The sequence below is a fragment of the Coffea arabica genome, chromosome 1c, assembly GCF_036785885.1.
Source record: "Coffea arabica cultivar ET-39 chromosome 1c, Coffea Arabica ET-39 HiFi, whole genome shotgun sequence".
Lineage (NCBI taxonomy): Eukaryota > Viridiplantae > Streptophyta > Magnoliopsida > Gentianales > Rubiaceae > Coffea > Coffea arabica.
The window spans coordinates 56536435-56564218 of record NC_092310.1 but is presented as its reverse complement, the minus strand read 5'-3'; the positions used below and the strand labels follow the sequence as shown (position 1 = coordinate 56564218).

General features: G+C 39.0%; 7 protein-coding genes across 15 annotated transcripts; 5 read left to right on the top strand and 2 right to left on the bottom strand.

Annotated features, from left to right (window-relative positions):
- The first annotated feature begins 856 nt into the window (after positions 1-856).
- On the top strand, positions 857-4976 carry LOC113731868 (uncharacterized). Its single transcript, XM_027257354.2, has 9 exons — positions 857-1420; positions 1551-1700; positions 2423-2637; positions 2742-2812; positions 2897-3059; positions 3319-3508; positions 3761-3919; positions 4032-4120; positions 4317-4976. Exons 1-9 carry the CDS (start codon positions 961-963, stop codon positions 4410-4412), a joined length of 1593 nt encoding a protein of 530 aa, XP_027113155.1. The 5' UTR covers positions 857-960; the 3' UTR covers positions 4413-4976.
- Positions 4977-5853: 877 nt separating this feature from the next.
- On the top strand, positions 5854-6703 carry LOC113731888 (uncharacterized). The gene has a single exon (XM_072080888.1). It carries the CDS (start codon positions 5938-5940, stop codon positions 6418-6420), a length of 483 nt encoding a protein of 160 aa, XP_071936989.1. The 5' UTR covers positions 5854-5937; the 3' UTR covers positions 6421-6703.
- Positions 6704-9389: 2686 nt separating this feature from the next.
- Positions 9390-16780, top strand: LOC113731893 (serine/threonine-protein phosphatase 7 long form homolog). 6 transcript variants are annotated; one of them, XM_072080807.1, is made up of 7 exons: positions 9390-9547; positions 10821-11015; positions 11913-13524; positions 13621-13791; positions 13878-14321; positions 14425-14633; positions 16582-16780. In XM_072080807.1, the coding sequence occupies exons 1-7, from the start codon at positions 9456-9458 to the stop codon at positions 16598-16600; spliced, it is 2742 nt and encodes a 913-aa protein (XP_071936908.1). In that variant the 5' UTR covers positions 9390-9455; the 3' UTR covers positions 16601-16780. The 6 variants fall into 6 exon arrangements, with proteins under 6 accessions (XP_071936908.1, XP_071936903.1, XP_071936934.1 ...); XM_072080802.1 differs by lacking the exon at positions 16582-16780 and adding an exon at positions 15170-15365; XM_072080833.1 differs by lacking the exon at positions 16582-16780 and adding an exon at positions 15170-15365 and having other exon boundaries at positions 9452-9901; positions 11908-13524.
- On the top strand, positions 16648-17573 carry LOC113712964 (calmodulin-like protein 3). Its single transcript, XM_072080881.1, has one exon. It carries the CDS (start codon positions 16648-16650, stop codon positions 17098-17100), a length of 453 nt encoding a protein of 150 aa, XP_071936982.1. The 3' UTR covers positions 17101-17573.
- A 129-nt stretch (positions 17574-17702) lies between these two features.
- LOC140004204 (uncharacterized CRM domain-containing protein At3g25440, chloroplastic-like) lies at positions 17703-21182 on the top strand. 3 transcript variants are annotated; one of them, XM_072080842.1, is made up of 4 exons: positions 17703-18396; positions 18510-18825; positions 19205-19612; positions 19753-21182. In XM_072080842.1, exons 1-4 carry the CDS (start codon positions 18161-18163, stop codon positions 20293-20295), a joined length of 1503 nt encoding a protein of 500 aa, XP_071936943.1. In that variant the 5' UTR covers positions 17703-18160; the 3' UTR covers positions 20296-21182. The 3 variants fall into 3 exon arrangements, with proteins under 3 accessions (XP_071936943.1, XP_071936945.1, XP_071936950.1); XM_072080844.1 differs by having other exon boundaries at positions 17704-18396; positions 18513-18825; XM_072080849.1 differs by having other exon boundaries at positions 17722-18396; positions 18535-18825.
- Positions 21183-21563: 381 nt separating this feature from the next.
- LOC113731944 (protein FAR1-RELATED SEQUENCE 3-like) lies at positions 21564-24656 on the bottom strand. Of its 2 annotated transcripts, XM_072080861.1 has the most exons (4): positions 24324-24656; positions 22802-23394; positions 22230-22443; positions 21564-21866 (listed from the first exon to the last, which is right to left on the bottom strand). In XM_072080861.1, the coding sequence occupies exons 2-3, from the start codon at positions 23348-23350 to the stop codon at positions 22234-22236; spliced, it is 759 nt and encodes a 252-aa protein (XP_071936962.1). In that variant the 5' UTR covers positions 23351-23394; positions 24324-24656; the 3' UTR covers positions 21564-21866; positions 22230-22233. The 2 variants fall into 2 exon arrangements, with proteins under 2 accessions (XP_071936962.1, XP_071936956.1); XM_072080855.1 differs by lacking the exon at positions 21564-21866 and having other exon boundaries at positions 21981-22443.
- Positions 24657-25079: 423 nt separating this feature from the next.
- Positions 25080-27647, bottom strand: LOC113731951 (protein FAR1-RELATED SEQUENCE 5). The gene is made up of 4 exons (XM_027257504.2): positions 27418-27647; positions 26355-26776; positions 25689-25911; positions 25080-25489 (listed from the first exon to the last, which is right to left on the bottom strand). Exons 2-3 carry the CDS (start codon positions 26682-26684, stop codon positions 25693-25695), a joined length of 549 nt encoding a protein of 182 aa, XP_027113305.2. The 5' UTR covers positions 26685-26776; positions 27418-27647; the 3' UTR covers positions 25080-25489; positions 25689-25692.
- Positions 27648-27784: the final 137 nt, after the last annotated feature.

Sequence of the window (27784 nt, the reverse complement as noted above, 5' to 3'; positions counted from 1 at the left end):
CTAGCAACTTCACAGTAAATTTTTCTCTTCTTCTTTTTTCCGGTTACTTTCTCCTCTAACAATTTCTGATGTTGCTGCTTACGCTGACCGAATCAAAAAGGAAATTGCTTTGGATAGTTGTTTTATTTGGGCGTGGTAAATGTGGAGATTAGCCAACAACAATATCAGGGTACGGAATATTTGCAGTGTCAGGGGCTCAAGGATCAGGGTATATGATGTTGCCACTTTCATCTCATTATTGTATTCTTCTTTCCTTCTTAACCCTTTGTGATATTTCTCCGTAAGATGATGACTTAGATACTGTATGTAAATATGTAGAAATATTTACAAAGGGCTAAAACTAGAAAAGGAAAAAAAATGGAGATGTAATTGAGCTCAATTTTTGATTGATAAGAGGAGGAAAAAGTAGGAAAGCAATCCATTTCCAGTTAGTTGTAAAAGTGAAAATGATGTTCCAAACTCCATATTGATTTTGTGGAAGCATTAATCTTACAGCTTGATGAAGAAAATAATATCAAAGATGTAACAAACGCGAAAAAATGTAAAACAATAAGTATGTTTTTTCACGGGCAAGTCATACTGTAATTTCGTATAAATTATAAAATTTTACGAGTTTGACATCAAAAATTCACTCTAATAAAGTTTTTATTCACTAGCAAGTGTGAATGTATGTTATTATGTAAAAAATAAATTTGTAATTAGGTAGATAGGTGGTGCAACTAGACGATATAAATTCAATGTGTATAGTTCTAACAGGATATTCATAGTTATTTTGCAATTGATCCTAAGGTATCCCCTAATCCGTTTCAATTCTCATCAAAGTATTTGGCAGCACTCCCGTAAATGTAATAGCCCAAACCCACCAGCAACATAACCAATCATTTCCCGCGATCCTTTGGAAAGCTCCAGGTCCAGCCAGCTGAGACTTCGGTTTTGATTTTATAACGTACGTAACCTTCCATGTTCCATCATCAGCCGGCATCATACCTTTCCGCTTCCCTCACTCCCAACAGTAGCAGTCTTCACTCTGCTGCCTTCAAACACATGGCTTCGATGCCTCTAAGAATCGCCTCAAACTCCTTTTCGAGTCTTCTAAATCTAACATTTGATGGCCCTTGTCGTTTAGCTTCGAATTCAGGTTTTTATGGTCTCCCGGACCAGCCGCTGAATAATATACCTCTGTCTACTTCAGCTTCAGCTAATAGAAGGACTCGTAGATTTCTGTCCCAAGTTCCGCTCCATGCTACCAATGCGCCCAACCGGGAAACTATTAAGTCCCAATCCTCCCTTTCCTTCGACGTCGTCATCATTGGCGCCGGAATCATCGGGTTGACCATCGCCCGACAGTTCCTCCTCTTTTCGGATCTCTCCGTCGCCATACTTGATGCTGCCGTCCCTTGTGCTGGTGCCACTGGAGCTGGTACACCTCTTTTTTTTTTTTTTTCCTTAAGATGATAGAGCATGTGTCGTGTATCTATTTCCGGTGCGGCTTGATGATTGGTTGTAGCTAGCAGTCTCTTTGGTGATGTTAACGTTGAGGGTGGTTCTAGGGCAGGGGTACATATGGAGGATAAACAAGACACCTGGAGCTGAAAAATGGGAACTAGCATCTAGAAGCCATCAATTGTGGGTTAATCTGGCTGAGAGCTTGCAACATCAGGGCTTGAATCCTTTGCAGATTCTTGGATGGATGAAGACTGGTACTAATTTTAACTCCCATCCTTCCCTTCCCCATTGGAAATGACTCCACAATGGTGGCCTGCAGGCATTTTTCTTTATAAAGTCTTTTCTGTTTTTGTGTTTTCTATGACATTTTAATGTTTCTGCTTTAAGTTAATTGTGCTCGATTTCACTCTTTTGCCCATTTCTACTGTATTTTTTCGAGATTACTGAATGCACTGACGACATAATAGGCGTAAAAGTTGAAAGGTGGTATAACAATGTTTGTTGTGGATGGTGGAATTGACTAGCTTTTTGAATCGTCAACTGAATCGAATGATGTGCTGCATTTAGCTGGCATGCCCCATCCAATGAGAATTAGTAGGGTTCAACTCTAAATTAATGAGTTACTATGGTGAAGCTTATTAGTGCTCGCTTGGTCATTTCTCCTATCTAATAAGTTGTTATATTTAGTGAGCATTTGTTGCACTCAACCCTATTTTCTGGATTTCTAAGGTGAAGCTTCTCTGTGCTCACTTGGCTCATTCCTCGTATGTGGCATAGTACATAAATCTAATTGGATCATATTGTTTGTGAATTGGACACTTAGAGGGAACATTACCTGTCTTCACTCGTGCATGAACCAGTTTTCATGAAATATAAAGGAGGATAAGAAAAACTTGTTATGCATTAACAAACATATTGCTTCTTTGAATTATCCTCAAGTGCTAATTATCTATAGAACATTGCTGATGTTTGATAGGAAGTTTATTGGTTGGTAAAACGAAGGAGGAATCTACCTTGTTGAAGGCGAAGGTGAAGCAACTATGTGATGCTGGGTTGGAGGCAGTGTTCTTGTCCAACCAAGATTTGCTGTTGAAAGAACCTGCGCTTGTGCTCGGAAAGGAAGGTACGGCGGCTTATTTACCTGATGACTGCCAATTAGATGCTCGATGTGCAGTTGCATTCCTTGAGAAGGTTCTTTTTTTCTCTCACACTCAGTGCTTCTGTTTTTCCCCCCTTTTTATTTTGGGTTAGACAGCTTCATTGGATTTATTGTGTACTTAATGTTTTATGCGTAGGAGAACAGGCATTTTGCCTCTGAAGGGAGATATGCTGAATTTTATCATGAGCCGGCAACCTATTTGTTGAGGTTTGTTGGTAGAGTACTCTCTATTTTGCAGAACTTTCTCCCAGATTTAACTGATGAGTTTTTAGTTAACCGGAACTTGAACAGATCTGGCAGCAGTGGAGAGGTTGATGCCGTTCAGACTTCGAAGAATACAATTTTCAGCAAGAAGGCTGTTGTTATGGCAGCTGGTTGTTGGACTGGAACTCTGATGCATGAGTTGATTAAGAGTACAAACATTAAATTGGATATCCCCGTAAAGCCTCGAAAGGTCAGAATAAGATATGTGATGCAGATTTAAAAGCTTGGAAACTGAGTGATTAAAAGTAGGTTCTGCTGTAGAATTAGGCACAATGTAAGAGCAGTGGTGGTAGATGTGCATTAACTAGATTTGCAGTGAATGATCTTCAAAGCAAATGCAAATTTTGCTAGCAAAGTTGATTATATAATGTAGCAGTACTGGTGCTTCTTTTTTTTCTTTCCTCCAGAATCTGTTGTGAAGTCAAACATCTTTCTAATGTGTTTGACAGGGCCACCTGCTTGTGGTTGAGAATTTTAATTCCTTCAAACTAAATCATGGTCTCATGGAGGCCGGATATGTTAATCACCAATCTGCATCTCTGCCATCCACTGCTTCTCATAAAAGGCCCCTCTATGATGCCCAGGCTACATCTGTCTCAATGACAGCCACTATGGATACCTCAGGAAACCTAGTTCTCGGTACTTTCAACTTCAACTTCAACTTCATTCTACTTCTTGATTCCTTCTCTCTGTATCTGTCTGTGCCCATCTGCATAGGAGCATTGAATTCCTTTGAGTGTCTTTGTTACAGGTAAAGTAAGTTTATTGATGCTACTGATGGTGCACCCAAAAGATTATACTTAAAAGCTGCATATTCTGATTGATAGTAAGAGAACATCCCTAAGTCAACCAAAATATATAACAACATCCCTGCCTCTTGTGTTGTCCCAGGAAGCAGCCGGCAGCTTTTAGGGTTCAATGTGGACGTAGATGAGTCCATCATCAACCGCATTTGGCAGAGGGCTGCAGAGTTCTTTCCTGCATTGACAGAAAAATCTCTGGATGAGTTGAAGAAAAATAGAGCAGTGAGAGTTGGACTAAGACCTTACAGTAAGTACCAATGAAAAAAAATAATATAGAATTCTTATTATTGTAAATGTGTACAATTAGAATCCCACTGAAAGATGAGTTTTATTATGGACTAATCAATCATGTGTTCTAGTGCCTGATGGGAAACCAGTGATTGGACCTGTTCCTGGATGGTCAAACTTCTATATTGCTGCAGGGCATGAAGGTGAAGGACTAACATTGGTAATTTTCAACTTCTCTCCTTCTGGTGCGATGCATAAAAGCACAATCTAGTATAACATATGAATATGGCTTGTGGATCCTGTAATTCGGGCTATGTCGGATGCAGCTGAAGCTACTTTCCATCTTTTTCTTTTTGTTTTACTTTCTTTTACTGTTATAACAAATGACCTTGTGTCTGTCCAATACTTCTTTTCAGGCTCTAGGGACTGCTGAAATGATTGTTGATATGGTGTTGGGCAATCCTGGGAAGGTTGATCCCAAACCATATGCTGTGGATCGGTGTTGTACATGAATATGAATACGGGGAGAGGGACGCTTTCATTGCTATTTTAATCAGCAGATTTGAAAACTTGATGCTTGTATTGAAGGTTGGCCTTGAAAAGTTCTTGCTTCATTTCACTGGCTCATTGCTTCAAGTGGAGCTGAATTTTGCGTGTAGTTGCACTTGTATGTCTGACTTCTACCACCCCCGCGCGGCCCACAAAAAAAAGAGGTGGTGTAACTTGTATCTCCAAGTATATGTGCCTAGTAGGTTGGATAGAGTCGAACAGGACATATTTGACAGTCTTGTAGACGCTGCAAGTTATGCACCATCTTATGTGCCTCTACTACAACATGATGGTATTTGTTGTATTCTGTTGTATAGGTGCTTAACACTGTAGAACTGAGATTCTTGCTTCTAAGCATCGAATGATAGCCAGGTTTATGGATGTGCGTTGTGCATATGGAGAACAGCAGTTTGTTTGTAATATGTGTGACATGAAGAATGCTAAGCTCTTTTAACTGTGAGCTTTCCGCGTATTAATGCAAGATGACGATCATCAAGAATGAAAACCAGTTTATAACTGAAGGAAAATGCATAAGAATGAGCTTTGGGGAACTGTTGGATGTAATTCTACTTGGCCAAAAATGCTTGGCGGACGCAGGAACGGATTATGCACCGCATAAACCGGTTAGATGAGTATGCCAGTAGGGATCCCTTTTCTGCGGTACATAATTTACAGTAATACTTCTCCTATAACTACAAAGAGTACAAGAGCAAAGAAAACTTTTCACCTCCCTGCTTTTCTTGGCTGTACTGCTTATTACAAGTGGCAATAACGTTTTCTTATTGAACTTTTTCTCGAAAAAATAGTGTTTAATTTATACCTTATTCACGTGCACTGATTTACTTATATCGTTAATATATATATTTTTTATCTAAAATACATTACATAAAAAAATTTTACAGTATATTTTTAAAAAAGTTATTTTAGATACTCCCTCCATCCCACTTTGATAGTCATGTATTCCTTTTTCATTTGTCCCAAATTGTAGTCCACTTTCCAATTGAAGAATGTAGTTGTATTTTAATTTTCCTAAAATACCCTTATTCAATGTAAGTAGTTGTTACTATAAATCTACCTCATTTAATGAGAGTTGATCCTTTTTTTACCATCAATTCAAGTTCCCATAAAATTGTACCATATTTAATATGAGGGTATTTTAGAAAAATAGCAATCTAAATTTATTTTTCTAATAAAATTAACTATTTTTTTTTAAACTGTGTGAAAAAAGAAAAGGACTATCAAAGTTGTGGGACGGAGGGAGTAATTTTCTATCCAGACGCGGCAAGTCGTTTCCAAAAAAAGATGTCGCACGTTCAACAATTTTGGGATTGCAAAAACGATGTCGCACGGTCTGCAATTATGAGGACCATCAAAACGACGTAGTAATAGACGACGCAGAGAAGAATATCAAATTGCGCGCTTTTAACGAAGGTAAATTTCCCATTTTATGAAACCCTCGGACCTTCTTCCAGTCCTCCAACAGCAACAATGGCGATCGCAGCTCTGCAGAGACTCGCTTCTCAGGTCTCCAAAAGCCCCTCCATATCCCTTTGCTCCAGAGCCATAATCAACCGCTCTTCCGCCTCCCTTTCCTCATCCCCCTCAGCTAAGGTTGCGGATCGCATCGTCAAGCTTTCCGTAGTCGATCCGGACGGCATTAAGCGAGAAGTAGTCGGTCTCTCGGGTCAAACTCTCCTAAAAGCTTTGGCTAACCACGGCTTAATCGACCCGGCTTCCCACCGGCTTGAGGAGATTGACGCTTGCTCGGCTGAGTGCGAGGTCCACATCGCTCAGGAGTGGCTCGAGAAGCTGCCGCCTCCTACTTATGACGAGCAGTATGTGCTGAAGAGGAATTCTCGGGTTAGGGTTTTGAACAAACACTCTCGGCTTGGATGTCAGGTGGTTCTCACCCCTGAGCTTCAGGGGATGGTCGTTGCTGTGCCGGAGCCCAAGCCATGGGATATTCCGTAAAGGTCTCTTGGTACATTGACAAATGGAAGGCATTTTCTGTAAGGTTGATTCACGAAATGAAAACTTAATGCTTCTTTTTTCTTTGTGGAAATAATGTGTATGCATATTGGGGGACACTTAAAAGCTGAGATTTTGGTGGAATGTTTTGGACTGATTTGGCAAATTTGGGTAAAAGTTTTCTCCAATTTGATGTATGGAGAATTACTTCAAGTTATGTTTATCGAACGCTTAGTCCTGACAATTGGCTTGTTCATTCTGAAGTTTTCTTCTTTCACTTCCAGTATTCAGTGGCTCTTAGTTTACTTTTTCTTTACTGTTGCATCACAGACTCACAGTTGTATGTCTTCCTATGTTATCTAGAATCTTTTAGAGATTTGCATCTGGCCCGCATTTTCCACTGTTGACGTTAAATGAAAGGAGAGTTTGCCATAGAAGATAAAGTAGTGAAGCTGTCGAGCTTGTGTAGTTTGCTCTGCTTCTGAGAGGTTTTGATGCCTATGTGCTCTGGGCTAGTGATTGACGAGTTTCAGTCAGCTTTTTGTTGCACTGATTACAGTAGCCAGTTGAATGTGAAAAGGGAGATTTTTTTTTTTTTTTTTAGAGTTCACCATTATAATTGCAGGTTACCTTCTTTGGAATTCATTCTATGTATAAGTTTCTTTTTTTCTTTTCTTCCTGATTTTTGGTTGTAGAGGCTCTTCTTCTCTTCTATCTGGGTTTAGTTGTTAGGTGCGTTGATTGTTGGTAAAAGAAAGGAGTGGGGGAAGAGGAGATCAAAGTATGCCATCTCTATTTGCTTGCCAAAGGAAGTTCTATAACAATCTGAGAATCTTATCTTTCACTAGGTATTCATTTGTAATCTGGGTTCTCATGACACATTTTTCTTAGTATTCCTATTTAAGGCTACTGCAACGGTACAATGAGATGTCTATACTGGTTAAATCACCTGGCACCCAATGTATCATCCATTTTTAACTTGATGGAGTAGGGTTTGGTTTAAAGACAATTGATGAACCTTTTTCCTCAATGTGTTATTACAGTGAACCAGTAAGGAACTTGGGTAGCGGGTCACAAGAATGCGGGTTTTCAGCTAAATTTGCTGTATGTTATGCTGCATATGCCTTTGGAAGAAGTTTATGTGTTAAATAGCTCTTTTCTCTCTCTCTCTGTCTCTCTCGCTCTACGCACTACTTTTTCCCTGGATGGATTTGTATGCACTCTTGATTGTGGTTAAAGATACTATTTGTTTTATTTTCTTAAAAAATGTTTGTAACAAGTATGGTGGAGGCAATTTATCCTTATAATTGGTTTAGGGAGAATTTTGAAGATACTTCTCTGCATTGTATTTGACTATTGTTTGTGGTATGGATGGCTTGTCATGAAATTGCATTAAAGTTTTCGAAATTCTCTTCCTCTACTGCTTCCACCCTCTTCTCTGTCTCTTTTGTCTTCTATTTAAGTAGCTTTACCCTGAATATTAGTAGGCTAATCGATGAGTGGGCATATATTTGCTGTGTTTAAAGCTGCAAGTTACATTGTTGCATATGTTGTATATGAGTACTAGCTGCCATTTGAGATTGAGTTAGGCTTTCCGTTTAGCAGATGTGTTTAGTTTGTGAGCTTTCCTGATCTTAAAGATAGTCTCATCCACCTCATCCGATGGAATGTGGTCTTTTTAGCGCTACTAATTCTCTTTATCTTCATTTTCCTTTTTATTTGTCTCTTTATACATATTTTGCTCCTCTCCTTTGCCCTTGGTGACTATTTCTCCCTTGAGCAGTGGTTTATTTTGAGCAGCTCTTCAAAGATGTCCTTGACATTGTGATTTGCGAATTGTCTCTTGTAAACAAGAAGCAGAGCTTCTGCGGTTATCCAACTATCCAGACCGAATGTTCACGCTAGCATAGAAATTAAAGATGACGGGTGGTTGAAGGCTAATGTATGGATATTAGATAGGTTCACACTAGCAGAGATAGGTTTAATATTAAGTCCCGCTTGAACCTCATCTATTGCAGGCTAATGCAGTTGCCAACTTTCAACTCGCAAGAGAGAGCATATGTTCGGGGTGTTCCTGCTTCCCGTTCGTTTTGTTTCGACTTGAGTACTTTCTGGGTCGAATGAAATAGTAAACTCTTTGGATGATGGTATGGCCAACCGGCAGTGCTGTCGCCTTTAAAAAAATAACAAAAAAAGATGTCAATAGTGAAAATGGTAATTTGTGAACATCCCTTCCAGCTCGATTCTTAATTTCCAGTTAGGAGGAGATTAACTACAAAGCTATTAACCTCCCAGTTGGTTGCTACTCTTGAATGGCAATGGCAATCATCATGGAAAGTTCCTCAATTGGAATGGGTTTAAACCATTTCTTTCAAGCGTTTGATTTGGGGAAGCAAATGGGAATCATTGTAAAGATTTTTGTTTGGTACGCACAGACTCATCAATAAGAATGGAAGACAAATTCCAATAGTATTTTTCCTTAGCACAGAAATAAAGAGACGCTGATCTCATTAATAATCACCATACCGTATTATATTGAAGATGTCTATTTTGTTCAAAAGACTTCTCGGATAGAGCCATAGTTGTGTGCTAATAAACATGGAAAAATAGACGGAAGCCATTAAAGTTCATCTCAAACTTTAAATTTATTTTTGTTTCAAATAATAGAGAAACCATATTAAACTGCTCGTGTGTGTTGAGAAAGTCAAAGCACTTTTTATCACATTCTAATATAGTTCATCTTTTAATTATATGCATGTTATTTTTAAATTTTAAATTCAATTTTTAAATTTATGGTGGTAAGATTAAAATGAGAAGTGCAAATATCACAATTAAATTATTATTTAAAAAATTGAATTGGCAGAAAGATGACAAGTGATTGGAACGAAAAGAATGGCTTGGAAGCAATAATTGTCCAAAAATGAAGGCCCAAAGCATGCTAGCGCCTTCCAATTTAATCCCAACAAAAATGGGTCGAACTAAAAAAGCCCATCTGAAACGTAGAGCCCTAATGTCCGCCGTTGTTCTTCGGTTGTTAAATGTATTCCCCCTGTATTCGATGGTGGGGGCTCCTTCCTCTATATATCCTTTCGCCGGAACCAAGTTTTGAACCGCTGGAGCGGCATCAGGCGTAAGCTATGTTTCTCTTTTCTCTGATAAGTAGTCATCTCCCCTTCCCTTGTTTGTTAATTCTTTATTATGCGTTTAGCTTTCTGGAAAAATACCATTCCTAGTGTTTGCCTGGTCTTAGCGAGGGAAAAAGACGAAAAAAAAAAAAAAGAGTTTTTATTTTCTTTTCTCTATTTTGTCATTTGAAAAAAAAAAACCATCAAAACAAAGGGAAGCAAGTCAGCTTCTTGGCTGGATCCGATTGCTAAAAAGCGGGCCAGGCAATTAATTTCAAAAAATCTTGCGATAAGAAAGTCGCCAGTATCACTCGCCTGGATCTGATGCTTAGCTGATTTTTCAGGCCCTTTTTCTACTGGTACATGCTGCTGCTTTACTTTTACTCTCTTTTTTTTCCCCGTTTTTTCTTTTGCTTGGTAATACTTTCTAAGGAGGAATTGGAATTGGGAGTTTTTGGTCTTTTTCTTCTTTTTTTCTGGGAAAAGGTTGGGGGCGCTTAAGCTTGTAGGATAGGTAGTTTGTTCGGGCAAGCGCACTCTGTCCCAAAACTGTATGCAAGTGTTTTGTGGCAATTTCTTCGTTTGCCAAATTAAAAAAAAAGGCGGAACTCTTATTTGAGCTCTGTGATTCCAATTAGCTCGTCCATTAGATCTTTTCTTCAAATAGATCCTATGATCTCAATGGACACATGGTTGGATTACATTTATCCATTCTTTTCCTTAATCATCATTTGTTTCGCTGTTTGATCATTCATTCTGAGATGAGCCAAATAGTTATTGCGATTGGATTCCTTCAAGATGGGAATTTTGCTGCTCTGCTTAACAAACAACTTAAAGCTAACTTGATGGCAAATGTTTCCCACTTCCCACAATCCCCAAAAGAGAAGGTCGGTCGGAAAATGGGAACTTTTAATTGCTCGGTGATGAATCAAACGCGAAGAAGTCATGCCGCCCGCAATGGACTGAATATGAACACTATCGAATCCGTATTATACATACACTGTACTCCACCGCGTACTCCATTATTACAAAGCGCGGTTGTGCTGACTCAGCACAGGGCACCAAAATATTTATTTTTTTGAAAAAACTTTAAAATAGACCAGGCATCATGTTGGGTGGGTTAACAGATTTTTTTTTTGATAATTTTAAAAAATGGCCATTGGGTACTCTTCGCTGATCAACGGCTAGATCATCAATTAGTGCCCTGTAAAGCTCATTTCTCAGAACTTTCCTATCTCTCTCTAAGCTTGCTCTTTTTCTCCTCTCTCTCTCTCACAGAGCTTCTTCGCTGCACCGTACGGGACGCTCTTTCTCCTTTCGACTCTCTCCCCCTCTACCAAAAAGGAACTCTCATTCACATTCACATTCAGTAAGGTCAGCTAGAAAGGGAATCCGTCTGCTCCTCTCGCGTCACCACAAAACACCCCGTCATATTTTCGAGTGTCAGGCACCACAAGGCAAACAAATCTTGAGGCAAGTGGAATACTTGTTTAATTATTATTTGTATGTACTTTATTGATTGCCTTATTTAATTTTATGTAGTTGGTTTTAAACAGAGAATGTATTCTTTGTTATTGTATGGTAAATTTTGTAATATTGTTTTATGTTATGTTGTTCTAGTCCAACCATGTAAATTAACAGTTAATAAATTTAAAATAATATGGTTCATAACAATAAAATAATTTAGAATTAATAATTTATTTAATGTATATGATATTGAAGAACAAATTAATAGAGTATAAATATTTTATTCGTACTTTTTTTTTATAAATAAATAGATGAAATCAACGTAGTATTAACGTAATTTTATAATATTAAAATTTTTAATTGCCCATGTGATTAGTTTAATTAGTTACTAATTTAATGGGCTAACTACAGGATTATAAATAAATTAATTTAGGTGTAATTAATATAGTTTTGACTTGTAAATAAATAAATTAATTACAAGAAATTTATAATATACATAAGTGCAATCATTGTAGTTAATCATTCAATTAAGTGTAATTAATCAGTTAAGACTTCAAGTAGGTGTAATTAATGTAGTTAAAACTGGTAATTAATATAATTATTTGACCTCCTGCTTAGTTAGATTGTTTAGGTCATAATTGAATTGGTAGAATATGGGAGTAAGAAAAAATTAATGCAGGGGTAATTACTGTTGTTTTAAATGTAATTAATTATGCTTAATTAATAGTGCAAATAGGTGTAATCAATGTAGTTAATAATTTAAATAAGTGTAATTAATCTAATTAATTATTTAGATATGTGTAATTATTGTAGTTATTGATTTAACTTGGTGTAATTAATGTAGTTTTAACATGTAATTTTAATTGATAATGAGATTATTAATTTAATGTTATGCTAGATTAGGTGGAACATGTCAAGCGATAACTCCTTGGTAATTCAACTTTATTGGGGAGGCAAAATTATATATGCCGGAGGATCAATGTTTTACGATCCCCCGATGCCGAAAAAGGTTATGTTCCTTAGAGAAAGGGTAGGCTTTAATGAGTTGATAGACAAAGTATACAGCATTATGGGTCTAGACCAGAATCGACATAACATTAGTTTGATATTTCGAAATTGTGTGCAACATGGTGTGTTTGGTGCGATGCCTTTGGTAGATGATAATGGAGTTGATGGAATGTACTTTTTAAAAGCCAAAAGTGGGCATGCCACTGAGATTTACGTGGAGGTGGAGGAGCTCTTAGGTTTGAGACAATGTGATAATCAGACCTTGCCAATAGCAAGTCCACATAGAGATGTCCAACAGGCTCAAAGAGGACGAAAAAGAGGTAGTGAGCACCGTATAGAGAAGGATTGTCCCAGTAGTAGTCACATGCCAACATTGGAGACTCGTGATTCGAACACTAATGCAGCTACAGTGCTTGATGCTGCAACAAATACTGATATTGAGTTGGTAGATGTGGATGTGGACTCTGAACCAGAACCAGAGGCTGATGATTTTGGTGATAATGACCATGAATGTGATACATCTGGGCAGGCAGGCAACTCAGGCGAAGGGGCTACCACTGATGATCACGCAAGTCCTAGTGTAGCACCACATCTACGTTCTAGAAGCACACTTGAACCAGAACCAGAGGCTGATGATTTTGGTGATAATGACCATGAATATGATACATCTGGTCAAGCAGGCAACTCAGGCGAAGGGGCTACCACTCATGAACACGCAGGTCCTAGTGTAGCACCACATCTACGTTCTAGAAGCACACCACCTCCGCATCCCGGTCCGATTGATCCGAGTGTTTTGTATCTGCAGACGCATCACAGATCCACTGCGGTCTTTCATGGCGCGGGCGACGTCCTTGATGTGAGACGTTGTGATAAAAAGTTTTTTGATATCTTTAGACATTCTGACCCTCGAGTATCTCACTACATTGACATAGCTGGTTTTGGTGGGGTACGTAGGGCCGGTTATCTTCAGGTAAACCATGGCTTGATCACCGCGCTAGTTGAGCGCTGGAGACAAGAGACACACACATTTCATCTTCCTGTTATGGGTGAGGCGACTGTCACATTGCAGGATGTTGAGGTACTATGGGGCTTGCCCGTGGATGGGTTGCCGGTTACTTTGATCCACGTTAAACGAAGTCCACTTCAGCGCAAACATCTAGTTCAAGAGGTTTTGGGATTTTGGCCAGAGGATAATTGTTTCAGGGAAGGGCGGCTAAAGATGTCATCTATGTATGCACGACTAGGAACACAATTACCGCCAGATGCTCCGGATGAGATGGTTCGCCAGTATGCTCGAATGTGCATTCTAATTTTATTAGGCGGGTTGCTATTTGCAGACTCATGTGGTAATGTTGTTAGCCTTAACTGGCTCGATTATGTGCGTGATTTAGAGGCCATGAGTAAGTATAGTTGGGGGAGTGCAGTACTAGCCTGTTTATACTCACGTATGTGTCATGCATCGCATGTGGGGCAGAATACCACTGGTGGACCATACTTGTTACTACAGGTAAATAATTACATGCTTATTACATAATACATCATTTCGTACTATTGGAATGTGCATAAGAGTGTTCGTAGCTTCATGATTTTATTAATGTAACAGCTATGGGCGTGGGAGCGGATTCCGACAATTCGTCCTGACGTATCTCTTCAACGATTGACTGGTGATTATCCTAGAGGAGGGAGATGGTCAGCCGAGCGTACTGGGGTTGACCCTCCTAGTCAGGACGTATCATATTATCGAGAGCAACTATCTTTGCTACGGATGGATCAAGTATTTTAGCAATTCCACTCAATTAACAATTAGCTATTATAAATTATAAAATTCATAAACTCCTTACTAGTTTACTCTTTTGACAGTTCATCTGGATGCCATACCCTGATGATGTACTAGCATCTCTGCCCGAATATTGCAGACGAGGCGCACGTATATGGAGGGCGAGGGTCCCGCTGATATTTTGGCACATTGTTGAGTTTTATTTCCCAGATCGAGTCTTGCGTCAGTTTGGAATGAAGCAAAACATTCCCCAGAGCGTTGACACTGATCGGGGGGGATTGCATCAACTTGGTTTGGCCGGATTTGCAGGAAGAAATTGGGCTGAATTTCACAGTGTTTGGATAGGTCATTGGAATGACCGTGCTAATGCTGAAGTTTCAGGAGAGTCGACGCATACATTCAGTCCTTCAAACGACTATCTAAGCTGGTATCATCGTCACACCGTCTTGTATATTACACCTCCCCTTCGCAAGCATCCGCAGTCCGGGCACGTGCACTATGAGGCTTCAGGACAGTTCGAGTATCTGGTGATTTTCTTGTTAACTTTGATATTCGAAGAAGCGTATTTTGTAAAAGTTGTTTTCTATTCTCACCGAAATGCTAACCGTTTGTGTATATTCATGAAAACAGATGGATAGTATGCATCGCATTGCCCACCAATCTTTGGACGGGCTCCAGCATGATGACCCTACACATAGTTTTCATCCGAGTCTAGTGATGATTGCGGATGAAGCATTCGGGTCTATGCAGTACCTTCGGCGATTTGATCGCATGATTTTCGAGCCCACGGAGCGACAGGACAGTGGTGCCTCTATGTCGCACAATATCCCTCACCAAAGGTCAGTTGGACGTCTTCCTAGCCAAACACGGGCATCATCTCGTGGAAGTAGACGTCACGAGCATGGCCTACGTGATGAAGTCAAATAACATTTGCTATTTATTTAATTAAGAAGTATAAATAATTAGATGGATAATTAAAATTAGATGGTTTACATAATTTAAGGTTATCCAAAAAAGATATTAAGAGAAAAATTGACACTCTATCGATATTAAGAGATTTTCCTACAAAAAAACTAATAATGTTCGGAGGTCCTCGTGTTTTTTTTTATTTTTTTTATTTTGCAATGCGGGCTCGCAATTCATGAAATCAAAAATTTTAATGGCTGTCGTGTTGACTCAGCACGATGGCCAGTTGTGATAATTTGAAAAAAATTTCACTTTACCCATAGAACTAACTCAGTTTGGTGGGCATATATTAGTACATGTAGATTCCGACAGTGACAATTGACCAGTTTTTTGCCACCAGTATATAGAGAAATTAATCCACCATTTTGGACCTTTTAAAATATATATGTATATTGACTTTCACTATCAGGTATCAGTTAGACTCCAATGGCTTAGCTGTAGATTGGACCATAAATATGTGGGTTTTTGAAAAGCAGAAGCTGTTGCTGTTTAGATGTCCTGAGATGGGCAGTTTTCTTGCCCTGAAATAAGGTGATCATGCTCTTACTAGTCTGGCTTGTATCAGCAACTTGTGCAATTAATGAATGATTCTCGACATTTCATCAGTTGGAATTATTTGATTAACATAGCCATCACATTAGATTATTGCTTGTGCACCACCATGACTTCTGGAATTATGGATAAGTGAATTCTGCACAGAACTGAAAAGTTCCTAGGCTGATAAATGTATTGATGCCTGACTCAAACAACGAATTGAACACTTGAGAATAATTCCTCTGGACTGCAAACGGTGTGACGTGCTAAACCTGGCAGGCTGCCTTTTGATAAAATATTGGGTTTCAACAATTAAATCTAATTATTTGGGTTTCGTTCTCGCTGCTATTAATGTCACGGTAAAATTGGACAAAATATATAAGCAGATTGACTACTTATCAATATGCTAGTCTTCAAATCCTCAATGGTCTGAGGAGCCTTTGAAAAGGTCTAGATTGATTGGTTTACTTTGACTCTTACAGTGTCAAAGTAAGGTCAGGCAACGAAGAAGTTGTATATTGCCGTCCCGGCTAATTGATTAGAATATAGGTGAAAAAAAAAAATATTCAGACACTTGCGAATTTGACAGGGGTTCTGTATATATCTATGGGTGCCGGGCTGTGTCAGCCCGGAACCTGACACCAAAAAAAAATTTTTTTTTTTTTTAAAGACACGTGGGTGCCCGGCACCCATGTGTCTTTATAAAAAAAAAAAAAAAAAAAAATTTTTGGTGTCACAGGACCCTGTCAGACCCGCAAGTGTCTGACTTTTCTTTTTAACACCTATATTCTAATCAATTAGCCGTCCCGTCCCGGCTAAATTCCAGTATCATCGAGACCACCCTCCTCCCTCGGCCTTCCCACTGATAGGTTTACTTTGACTGCTACAGTCAGCCAGCCTATCTATCCAGAGTGCGTCAATTATGGTACGAGTATTCAATATTCGATTGCATTCTACAGAAACCAAAATCCCCAATTCAATTCCACAACTTTTAACCAGTCATTAGACGACTTTAGTGGGTATCCTCAAGTCCCTTTGCATTCATCACAAAGCCCTGTGCATGCGTGTATATGTATATATATATATCTCTATCTCTAACACAATTTGCCAACCATTTTCCCCGGGAATTTCGACCTTCCCTTTGGCTTTCCCATAATCCTCAAAATTTGTTAGCATCTCCTCTTCCTTGGGATTTCTCTATTTTTTTTCCTAGTGCTTTTTTTTTCCCCTCTATCTGTATAACATGTAAAATTGTTGTCATTATTGTTTCTGTGTTCCTCTTTTAAGCTGCATTCAGCGTACCTAAAGCCATCTGGTATATGTTGATAAACAAAAATTAGCTGGGTTTAAGAAATGGATCCGGGAGAGCTCCGTCGGGTTTTCCAGATGTTCGACCGCAACGGCGACGGAAAAATTACAAAGAAGGAGCTGAATGACTCGCTACAGAACTTGGGAATTTACATCCCAGAAAAAGATCTCATCCAAATGATCGATAAGATTGACGTTAACCGAGACGGATATGTAGATATCGACGAGTTTGGGTCGTTGTACCAAACAATAATGGACGAGAGAGACGAGGAGGAGGACATGAGGGAAGCTTTCAACGTTTTTGATCAAAACGGAGACGGATTTATTACGGTGGAAGAGTTGAGATCGGTGTTGTCGTCGCTCGGGTTGAAACAAGGGAGAACCTTGGAAGACTGCAAGTTGATGATCAAGAAAGTTGACGTGGATGGAGATGGAATGGTAAATTACAGGGAATTCAGGCAGATGATGAAGGGTGGTGGATTTGCTGCCTTAACTTGAGGTCGACCCACCCGGGAAAAAGAATTTTTCTTTCAAAATAGAAAGAAGAGAAAAGGGTTCCTTGAGAAATACCACTATTAATTACGTAATTTAAGTTAATTTGGCTTTGACTTTAATAACTATTGTAGAAGGAGATTTCATGGAGGAACAACCTTTCTTCATTCATATAAAGGAGACCTCCAATGAGTGATGCGCTAATTGCATCTCTCCATCTTCCGCAGATGGAATCGTATTTGTGGCTTTAATACTAATGTGCAAAAGTTTCATGTAATGATTTCGATTTTTCTTTTAGTTAGTTTCTGGGGATGGATCTTCTCTGGCCATTTTCTTCTCTGTTTTTCTTTTTTTTTTTTTTTTTCCTAATAAGTCACTAACATTATTAGTTTTTGTGTTCTGTAATTTGATCTTCTCTTTTGTGAGAGGATTTGTGGACTCTTGTCTTGTATATAGCCGTGAAGACCGTGGCTTGTATATTTTCATCCGGATGAAGCTTTTCAATTGGTGAGAGCACTTTCAAACCTGCTAAGTTTCATGCCTTAATCATACAGTCCCAAGGCTCCCACGCATGTCTTGAGGAGTTGCTTCTTGGAACATTTTGAGCTGCTTGGTAGTACAAAATGTTTTGGGATAGTAATTGCAGCCGGGATAGCAAAAGATCGGTTTCAATAGAACACCAATTATAAGGAAAAGGCTGTGGTGCAAGACCCCACAGCTAGACTATGAGCAATTTCAAAACAAAAAAAAAAAAAAAAAAAGAGTCAATTATCAGCAACAAACAACAGTAATCTACTAGAGATACATACCAATCAATTGACACTTGAAGAACAGCATAGTTAGAATAAACAATAATAGATAGATTTTGGTCTATATTAGTCAATCAATACCGGTTTACAAGAAAAGCGATGAATAGACAAGAAATATCACCTGATCTCAAAAAATTTGTTGAGGAAGTGGAAAGATTGCCAAGAATTAGTTTTTTTTTTCTTTTCTTTTTTCTCCTTCTGTCTTTTCTTTTGAACCTCAAAGTCAAAATTCCGGCGAATGACAGCCCAACTTCCGAATGAAGCCCAATCTACGCAAACATATGCAAAGGCCTAAAAACCCCCCTTTTCCCGCAAAGAAAGATCGGATAGCTCTTCACTGCTTTCTTTCTGTTCCCTTACAATTGTTGGACTCCAAGATGATGGTTAGGAGATTAAATTCTGCTTCAGCAAAACTTAGACATCTATTCTCTAATCAGTCTAATCATTTGTTCTTCTTGCCTTACTTATCTAATTCCATTCTTTCCAAGCCCAGGTAATGACACATATATATTTATATTTTAGTAGTCTGCATTTTTTATTTTTGCAAATTAGGTTTGTTTTATCGCATAATCAATTTCTGGGTTCATATTGAATCTTATTGTATAGTAGTGTCTGTGGCGTCTTGTGCAAGGATTTTGGTAGAGAATCCTTAATTGGGCAAGGTTATGGATTCCAAAAGTGCAATCTTGGAGGTATTTCGTGGATACATTCTGGTCGATCTTTAAGCAGAGCAGATAAAGCTGTTGACAGCAATGGAAATGTTGGTGATGGTGGGGATGGTTTCAGTGAGGTAAAGAAGAAGAGGAAGAAACTCAAGGGAAAAAGGGCTGTGGTGAGGTGGTTGAAGTTCTTCAGGTGGAAAAAGAAGAAAGACTATGAGAGAATGACTGCCGAAGAAAAAATTGTTTACAAATTGAAAAAGGTAAAGACTTTGCCACTCTTATAAAGTACAGTACTGGATATATGTTGCTTACGACAGCTTGCCATTCAGATCCCAAGTTTTTTTTACCCCTGTTTTATTCCCTGTGTATATGGATATGATTTAGAAGGGTTTAGCTCTATATATCTCAGATTCTCAATGGAGGTTCTTTGAATATTTTTTTCATCTGCTTGTGTCTAGCCTAATCAATGTAGCAGAGAGCTGTACTTACTATAACTGATTGTGAAGAGGATGTAATACGAACTGGTGGACCTGTTATAAACACATTCATGATGCACTTTGTCATGCTCTAGTGTGAGATGCATTAACCACGAACGGAATCTCCTGTGCTTTTTTTTTTTTTTTGCATCTTCCATCTTAGGCTCGGAAAAAAGAGGAAAGGCTTGTTGAATCTCTTCAAAAGATTGAGCCCAAGGAGTCATCTGAAACTACACATGATCCCGAGATATTGACTCCAGAAGAACACTTTTACTTTTTGAAGATGGGTCAGAAATGTAAGAATTATGTGCCTGTTGGAAGGCGAGGCATATACCAAGGTGTGATCCTAAATATGCACTTGCATTGGAAAAAGCATCAGACTTTGAAAGTGGTAGTGAAGACATTCTCTCCTGAAGAGGTCAGGGGGATTGCTGCTGAGCTGGCACGATTAAGCGGTGGGATTGTGCTTGACATTGAGGATGACAACACTATTATTATGTATAGGGGAAAAAACTACTCTCAGCCGCCAACAGAGATAATGTCTCCCCGGAGCACTCTCTCTAGGAAGAAGGTTGTACTCCTTTTATTGTGGTTCTGACCCTCTTTTTTTTTTTTAATTTTGTTTGCGGTTCTGGTTTACAATTCTTCATTTTCAGCTCCAGTCTCTTCTCCCTGTCCTTGTTCCACTCTCATTTTTGCTTCTGGATGCAGGCTTTGGATAAATCCAAATATAGGGATGCATTAAGAGCTGTTAGGAGATGTATTCCTAGACTTGAGCAGGACCTTGAGCTTCTTCAAGCACAGGTAGAAAGCAAGGTTGATGCTTCTGCAGAAAATCAATCAACAACTGCTGAAACTGTTGACTCTACGTCGCCCTCAGACCTAACATTGGAGGGATCAGAAAGATTGAAAGAGTTGATATCTAAAAGTGATGAACTCAATGAGGATGATGACTCAATGATGGATTCGGGGTTGAATTCAGATTCTGATGCTTTATCAGATATATTTGAAACTGAGTCTGAGTCAGAGAATGAGGAGAAGTCGGAGCAGCATCTCTATCTAGATGTGTTTGAAAAGTTTCCGCCGCAAAGGAATGTAGAAATAGAAGATTTTGAAGAGCATCTGCGTCAAATATCGGCTGACTCAAGAAGAGAGAAATCATCAGGTCAGGGTGTAAATGTACCTGATCTTGATGAGGTTGATAAGATGGTTATACAAGCAGCATCACTTCTGAAGAACAAGAGGAGACGATGATGACTGGGCTATTTTCTGATGATAATGCAACATACACAGAAGAAGAAATCGTAGCATTCCAGACCTCTGAGTACCTAAACTTTTGGACAATTCAAATTGCACCAGAGACATGAGAAAAAATGCTAAAGCTTCAGACACATCAGGCATTTTGTTTAGCGAGAAGCGGGACTGCAATTGTTTTGATAGGGACATGCAGGCTGGTTTGAGGCGAAAGATCATCACTAGCAAATTGTGTGATGTACTGCCCAGCCGTTTGGACATGCAATCTCATGGACTAGGTTGCTCTCTTTTTTTTGTTTTTTTTTGTTTTTTTTTTGTTTTTTTTGTGGATTCGATAGATTATCCTACACTAGGGGAAGAGAGAGGACCTGAAGAGGTTCCAGGATAACCCAGAGGAAACTGAACTATCACGGGACCAAACGGATGCACCACGCACTTATCTAGATTTTTTGAGCAAAACCACTTTAAACTAGGTACCCTCGTGGACTGGTTTCTCATATTGGAAGGTTTCTCATATTGGACGCTAATAGGACCCACTGGGTGCAATATATATTGATACGTTGTGTTTTCCGAGGGTTGTGAATGATGATTGTATCCCAGGTTGGAAGCTCATCAACTGTTGCTGCCAATCTTACTAAGGTTAAAGTTGGCCACTTGGACTATATGTTTCTTGTGTGAAACATTGAGCTTGGCCTAGCTCACAAAGAGCATCTGATTCTTGGGCAGATTACGCCAACTCCTTGAAGTGGATGGTCTCTTGCAGTGGCTTTGTTAACAATCGATTTGTTAAATCGATATAAAGTTTTATGACTGATTTTGTATTTAGCTTGATAATTTCTTGTGCTAACTAGTCTTGGCAATGGGATGCATTGGACCTTTATTAGCAATTAACTGTCATACTATATTTTTTGTGACTAATGTATCTGACCAAAGGGCAATAATTAGAGCCAGCGTTGTGTGCTCTTTCCTTTAAAAGCCATCATATCTTAGTGGACGGTTGAAGAGGTGTTGCTCTCACGGGTGAGGTTGAGGTCCTAGCTTCAAGTTCCCTTCCCCCACTTCCGGTTTTTAAAATCTCAGCAAATATGTTGATGAGGATCTGAGTGAAACGTTATAGAACTTGTAGCCCGATTAGCTTCAATACGTGTGGTACATTTTCTTCCGTAGAATGTATTCTAGGAGGTTAAATGATGCTAATTAAACCCCTCCAGCGGCAAAGAACATTAAGAAAACAAAAGTTATCAATGACTAAACTCGAGTGGTGCACATGGCCAAAGCTACCAACAATTAGCTGGTGCATGTTGCATTCGTCTCTTTAAAGCCAGTGTACCAGCAAACAACAGAGGGTGAGACATATCAAGCTTCAGTTCCACAACACCGTTTCACAAAGCAAGAAGTAGAAAATACACAGGCAAAGGTATAGTTCTCTGCTATGAGCTATTATCATGTCAACCCAAGGTCAAGGCTTTGAGTTGGGCAGCTCCTCAACCAAGTCTGGTTAATGGGAAGGATTTCTGCTGTATACCAGTAGCAAATGAAGCCACCATAATCACGCATTTGGTGGGCCGCTCCTAACCAGTCACAGGAAAATTGATAACAAACCATAGGTTAGTCATCTCCAGAAACCAGTAGAAAACTTAGGCTATAGATGTTAAACAGCAGGAAAGAGATGAGGAAACAAAGGATAAAAGAGTAAATTTCCCTCTCAATTTGCACTTCACATTTTCCATCAAGCAGAAAACTACTTGAGAAAAACCTAAAGATTAGAGAGTTTATCACATCCAAGTACATGTTGATTAATGCAGATGGTCATGTTAATGGACAATATAGTAACTCAACTGGACCGTCCCAACTATTTCTATTTTTACAAGTTAGATCAGGTAAATTAAATAAAAACAAATGAATAAGGAACAAAAGAATTTCTACAAACAAACCAAGCTACTCTGAATCTTCTAGTTCTTCATTTTCAATAGATTGTACACGCTCAACTACTTCCTGAACACTCTTCGATAAGTGGTCAGTATGATCCTCAATATATTTCAACAATGTCTGCAATTGTTCCTGGTAAACTGCACATCGACGTTTACATCGTTGCCTTTCATTGTAAAGTTCAAGTGTGAGCTCTCGAATCCTTTGATCTTTTTCATCCTGAAAAAACCAAATACTAAATCATGCCATTTGCAATACATGGATCAACTTTTTTATTAAACCTTAAAAACAATGAAACCAACATTTAAACCCCCCCCCCCCCCCCCCAAAAAAAAAAATATTTATGAGGCCCAAAAATGCGATACATCCCTTAGGTTTCCAAATAAAACAACCAAAAAGGATTGCTACAGTCTATCATCAACCTATTCTCCTCAAAACCATGAGTTACAATACTGGAGACAAGGCTAATTAAGCTTAAATAAGCAAGTACACATCTTGATGGCATAACGATGCTTTTCATCCAGTCCTGAAAACAAGGCCAACTCAATAGTTTGTCCGAGAGAGAGAGAGAGAGTACCTGGTTGATCAAATTCTTTCCACAACCTCGCCAAGGAACTTTATTAGGAGACATCAAACTATGATTGTGCTCTTTCACGAACTTAGTGACTACCCACTTAGCTCCATCTTTAAAAGCAACCCTCAGCATGGCAGGACAACCTTCACGAGTGACAGGCGGTGGAGGAAGAACTCTATCTTTTCTCTGCACATATTTCTTTTCACGAAAACCTTCTTTGGAACAAACAAAATCTTGACCAATAACCATGTTATTGATGCGTGACCGGCGGTTATGATGAATGCGGACAGTAAAGCCTGTCTGCCTGCCATAAGCAACATAAAAATCTCGAGCATCATCCCTTGAATTAAACTCCATGCCTATGTGTGGCTCAATCAAATTCTCAGTTAATGGCATAGCCATAAGCTGTCCAACACATTTATCATCTTCGCCTATACACAATTCCATGCTTGTTGAGAGCTCGTCATCAAGAAAAACATTGCCATTACTGTCAATAGGCAAAAAGCTTTTTCTTTCAACAGAATTAAATACTTGACTTGTTGAGTTATCCATAGCGCGCACAAACCTATAGAATCTGCAAGTCCATCATTGTTGTGCTGCAGCATGAGGAAATGACCATCAACAAGTGGCCAAGGAAAAAAGCAAAAGTATAACATAAATTTTCTGAAAATTGGTCACAAGATGCTTGAAAATCTCTCTGTGGTCCGCTTTTATGATTGAGAAACCTCATTCTATTAATGAGACTGCAAAATTAATAAGATCGAGACATATTTTTGACAAATAAATCAACGTTTCGAGAAAGCAAGGGTTAGACACCAGCTCATAAATTTGTGGGAATTGAGTGAGCAAAGTCCATCCTCTTTGACACCATTTGTATGAATGGAGGCTCATTATCCCCAGTAAATGACACACTGACCATACTCCGTCATTCTTAAGTGAAATCATAAAATGGTGCTTTTCCTGTGGGAGTAACAACAGGGATAAATCAGCGGTGGATGGACTCTATAACACCGACCTACTACTGCCATTCGCCAGACTGGTTTTTTCCCTACATATAAGATCTCCCGTATAAATGCCTCTCTTACAATGCCTAATTTATACAAGGTCGTGTGAATAAGTTCACAGATTCAAGCTTAACAATGGAAGCTTGTGGACAATTGCTTCAATTGAAAGCGGGGTTTTCCCTCCAAAACATCAGAAAAACGAACCCTTCGACCGTATCTGAAGTATCTCCACACTCCATTTTGACCCAACAAAGTGATAATGCTTCTCATTCTTCTCACTACCGACACCTTCTTCATTCATTCGCTCATTCATCATATTAACTAAGCCGTAGAAATTTAAGAATTAAAAACAAAAATAAAAAGCGTATAAAAATTAACGATTAAAGAAACTTAAAAAGAATAAACAGTTGAAGAGTCTTAATTAGTGGATTTTAACTCCGTAATATGAGGTTAATGATTCCAAATTCAGGAGAAGTTAATAAAGTCAGTTAAAAAGAAAGGAAAGAGGAAGAAGAACGTACCGAAAACAGAAACCCTAACTACTTGTGAAAGAAAGCTTGGGTTAAACGTTAGCCGGCTCAATCAGATGAATTGCGGTTGGATTTGATTTGATGTTCCCGCTTGCCAGCCGGCAACTGGAAATATTTGCCGCCTATTTTCGGAAGCTCTGGAAATGGAGAAAAATGAGGAGTGCGCCGTACGGAGAGGTCTATCAGGTCTCAAGGATCTCACCCACACGACGTTGAGATCCCCCGGTCACAACTTCGTGACGGGTTTTTTAAACCACAGTCTCCGGGCTTTTTAATTATTTGCGTCGCGGACCATATCTAATTCCCCACGCACTCCACTCTCCCTCTCTCTCTTTTTTTGTTTTTTTTTTTTAACTTTTCATCTCAATCTACTTTAAAAATTTCGGGAGATTTTGATTTTTCTGTCAATCAATGACACTGAATCGAATCATAAAGTCCGATTTAACATTTCTATAATGCTTGAATTTGATATAAATTTTTTTTTATAGCTTCGAGCCAGTACTATTGTGACCGTTTCTTAGTTGAAAATCAACACTTGCAACAAAACTACCAATTGCCTCTCAAGACAACATTCTAAATTTACAAACTTTACTACTACTAGCATATGCTCCCCCAAAAAAAAAAAACAAAATGCGCTTTCTGGTGGAAGAGGCCTCCAGTCTGTTCTTAGATCATCTTCTTCCTGACTTCACAAGATGGCACATTTTATTTAAATAAAAAAAAAAAGGGGGGGGGGGCCATGTAAGGTGCAAACAACAGTTTGGTATCCGGTGTTGGAAATATGATGCCGCATTCAACAGAGGAAGGTTACATAATTTCACCCACCTATAGCATCAAATGAGTATTGAGCCAGCGAATCCCAATCTGATCATTTCGCACAAACAGAAATCGACTTCAGTTTGTTTCTCCAATCTACATTTCTATTACACCAGCCCACAAGCCAGGTCCTTATTCCCAACTCATGCAAAAGAAGCCTCTGACCAGGCTTTCTCCCTCCTTCCTCTTGTACAAATAGGGGAAGGATGCACCCCACATTGCTGAATAGCTTGGCTGTTCTGCCATTCATTTACAGTAACTCTGCCCATATACATTTGATACTGCTTAATGCCCTAATATCCACACCCAACAGCCGCATTTCTTTTCCCAGAAGTAGTATGCTGCAATACATGAAAGAAATAATTTAGCACTCCAGAGAAGAGAAGATGCCATAAAAACAAATTTTCAATTGATATCTCCTCATTATACTACTATTATCTAAACAGTCAATTTTCACTCAGCCAACTACACTTGAAAAATCAAAAGAACCAACTTTAATCTAACATAAAGAAGAGCTCTCTAAAAAAAGTAGTAAATTACGTATCTACTGAAGATGCGCTTGTTGCAGGTTTGATTGTTGTTTAGCTTCTGCCTCCATTTCCATGACATTCTTAACAGCAGCTTCAATCTTGGTTGACAGAAGCCCAGTTTCCTCCTCTACACTTTGCAAGAATGTGATTATCTGTTCATGATAAAGATTACACAGTTTGTCCTGGCGCTCCAACTCCAGTGTCAGTTCCTGTATTTTCCTGTCCTTGTGATCCTACAAACAGAACCACCAAGCAGCTAACTATGAAATGCAACATTTGAAACTCTACAAGGAACTACAATAAGAAAGGCTGATGATCTTAATATTTACAAAATATAACAGGAAGTTTAATCCAAATGAACCAGTTTAAGTAGAAAACATTCTAGAACTCCACAGGTAATGTTGTTTCTTTGAATGAATGATGCAACTTTCTCATCTCCTTGCATAATTTAGTCCTATGACAAAAATATAGTCTACGATGACTAAAACCCAAGAGAACCAGTTACATGCCTAATCCTATTCAGGATTGCAACTAAGTCGATGCCTGTGAGATGTCTCATCATTAAAGAAGTCAAACAGATGCCAGAGCTTCAGCACAGCATCTCTGTCAACTAAACACTGGAATAAATAAGTTGGGAAAGTGACAATTGCTACCTTTCTCTGAGACAAGAACTCACCATGGCAGTACGACAAGTTCGACTAGAAGCAACCAATGGATGAGTGTGGTCCTTCACAAATCTGGTTACCACCCACTTACCAGACTTATTAACCTTTACCAACATCATTGCCTTGCAACCTTCTCTAGTGCTGGAGCGTGGCTTCCGAACTGGACCATATTGGTCCTTCATTTTGACATAGTAACCCTGTTTATTACATGAAAGCCGCCGGGAAAGAATCCTCTTGTCAACCTCTGAACGCCGGCACTGATCAATACGCATGACAAACCCTAGATGCCTTGCATAATCATCGTAAAACTCCTTTGCAGCATCTTCAGAATCAAACTCCATCCCTACATATGGTTCTTGAACTGAGATCTCTTCGCTTGCACCAGGCTGCCTTTCTGCGGAACTGTTCACTGAAGCAGCTGCAGCATCCAAGCCTGCCAGCAGGAAAATCAGTTTAATTACTGGGTAATTGGTAAATCAAACGTACAGCTTAAACAATAGCTTCCACCATTAATCCAAAACTCAACCCCCCCTTCTCAGGCCTCCACCAGTTGGGCAGTATGGCTGGAAGTTGTTCATTGTCCCAGCTATTCACATTATGCTGTGTTTCAAGTTCGATCACATCATCCCACTTCAACCCAAATAAAAGTAGCGGGGGTGGGGGAATTGAATAACAACATGTAATAGTAAAACATCGACGCAAGACATCCCCGAACACAAGGCATAGAAATCCAATTGTTGTAATCAGATAGTTACATAAACGCATTTTTTTATCATATCTGAGCTCAGAAACTGTGAGCGTATAAAATTTTGAATTCTATGCAGATTCGGGTTTAAATACTACACAGCATTACAAACCCAATTGTATTTTCGTCTTAAACAGTAGTACAGTGCATTTTTGTACGAAAAGCAGTGGCTAGATTGACAATTAAATTCTCCAAGATTAAAACAATTAATTGGGGTGAAGTATACAAAAGTTGCAAGCTCAAATTTCAAAATTAACAAGGGGAAAAAAATAGAGAGAAGAAACTGTTAGGGTGGGTGGTGAGCAGAAGGAAGAATGCAAGAAACTTACTGGTTTGGGGTTGGGCGGCGTCAGGCAGCCCCCCAAGCCAAGGCCGCCTATCTGCGCTGGCAGTTGCCAGGTTATCTATCGGTGTAAAGACGGTTACCAATCAATACTAGCGCTGATCTCTCCGGCTTTAATGTCCGACTAAACGGGCAACCGCCAGAAATGGTTTTATCTGTCAGTCGCCGTTGAAGTTTTTGCCTTTAGACTTTGATAAACCTTTCGCGTCAAATCTTGTAGTGACTGTACCTTTTACTCGCGCCCGAAATTACCGTGCTTGTTTCTATGGCCTTGAAGTTACTAGTATTGAGTAGCAATTTGGTTTTTTTTTTTTTTTTTGGTGAAAAATATTTGTTGTCATTTACCCAAAGTT

What these genes read in the sequence shown, in the direction of transcription:
- LOC113712964 (XM_072080881.1), top strand. Translation starts at nt 16,648, where the DNA reads ATGGATCCGGGAGAGCTCCGTCGGGTTTTCCAGATGTTCGACCGCAAC.
- LOC113731868 (XM_027257354.2), top strand. Translation starts at nt 961, where the DNA reads ATGTTCCATCATCAGCCGGCATCATACCTTTCCGCTTCCCTCACTCCC. An exon ending in CCGGCAACCTATTTGTTGAG is followed by an intron (nt 2,813 to 2,896) that starts GTTTGTTGGTAG and finishes GAACTTGAACAG; the next exon opens with ATCTGGCAGCAGTGGAGAGG. An exon ending in TCCCCGTAAAGCCTCGAAAG is followed by an intron (nt 3,060 to 3,318) that starts GTCAGAATAAGA and finishes TGTGTTTGACAG; the next exon opens with GGCCACCTGCTTGTGGTTGA.
- LOC113731951 (XM_027257504.2), bottom strand. Translation starts at nt 26,684, where the DNA reads ATGGAGTTTGATTCTGAAGATGCTGCAAAGGAGTTTTACGATGATTAT. An exon ending in GAACTTGTCGTACTGCCATG is followed by an intron (nt 25,912 to 26,354) that starts GTGAGTTCTTGT and finishes TTCTGTTTGTAG; the next exon opens with GATCACAAGGACAGGAAAAT.
- LOC113731944 (XM_072080861.1), bottom strand. Translation starts at nt 23,350, where the DNA reads ATGGATAACTCAACAAGTCAAGTATTTAATTCTGTTGAAAGAAAAAGC. An exon ending in GAAAGAATTTGATCAACCAG is followed by an intron (nt 22,444 to 22,801) that starts GTACTCTCTCTC and finishes TGGTTTTTTCAG; the next exon opens with GATGAAAAAGATCAAAGGAT.
- LOC140004204 (XM_072080842.1), top strand. Translation starts at nt 18,161, where the DNA reads ATGAAGCCCAATCTACGCAAACATATGCAAAGGCCTAAAAACCCCCCT. An exon ending in TTGTTTACAAATTGAAAAAG is followed by an intron (nt 18,826 to 19,204) that starts GTAAAGACTTTG and finishes CTTCCATCTTAG; the next exon opens with GCTCGGAAAAAAGAGGAAAG. An exon ending in GCACTCTCTCTAGGAAGAAG is followed by an intron (nt 19,613 to 19,752) that starts GTTGTACTCCTT and finishes TTCTGGATGCAG; the next exon opens with GCTTTGGATAAATCCAAATA.
- LOC113731888 (XM_072080888.1), top strand. Translation starts at nt 5,938, where the DNA reads ATGGCGATCGCAGCTCTGCAGAGACTCGCTTCTCAGGTCTCCAAAAGC.
- LOC113731893 (XM_072080802.1), top strand. Translation starts at nt 9,456, where the DNA reads ATGTATTCCCCCTGTATTCGATGGTGGGGGCTCCTTCCTCTATATATC. An exon ending in CCGCTGGAGCGGCATCAGGC is followed by an intron (nt 9,548 to 10,820) that starts GTAAGCTATGTT and finishes TCTCTCTCACAG; the next exon opens with AGCTTCTTCGCTGCACCGTA. An exon ending in CAAGGCAAACAAATCTTGAG is followed by an intron (nt 11,016 to 11,912) that starts GCAAGTGGAATA and finishes ATGCTAGATTAG; the next exon opens with GTGGAACATGTCAAGCGATA.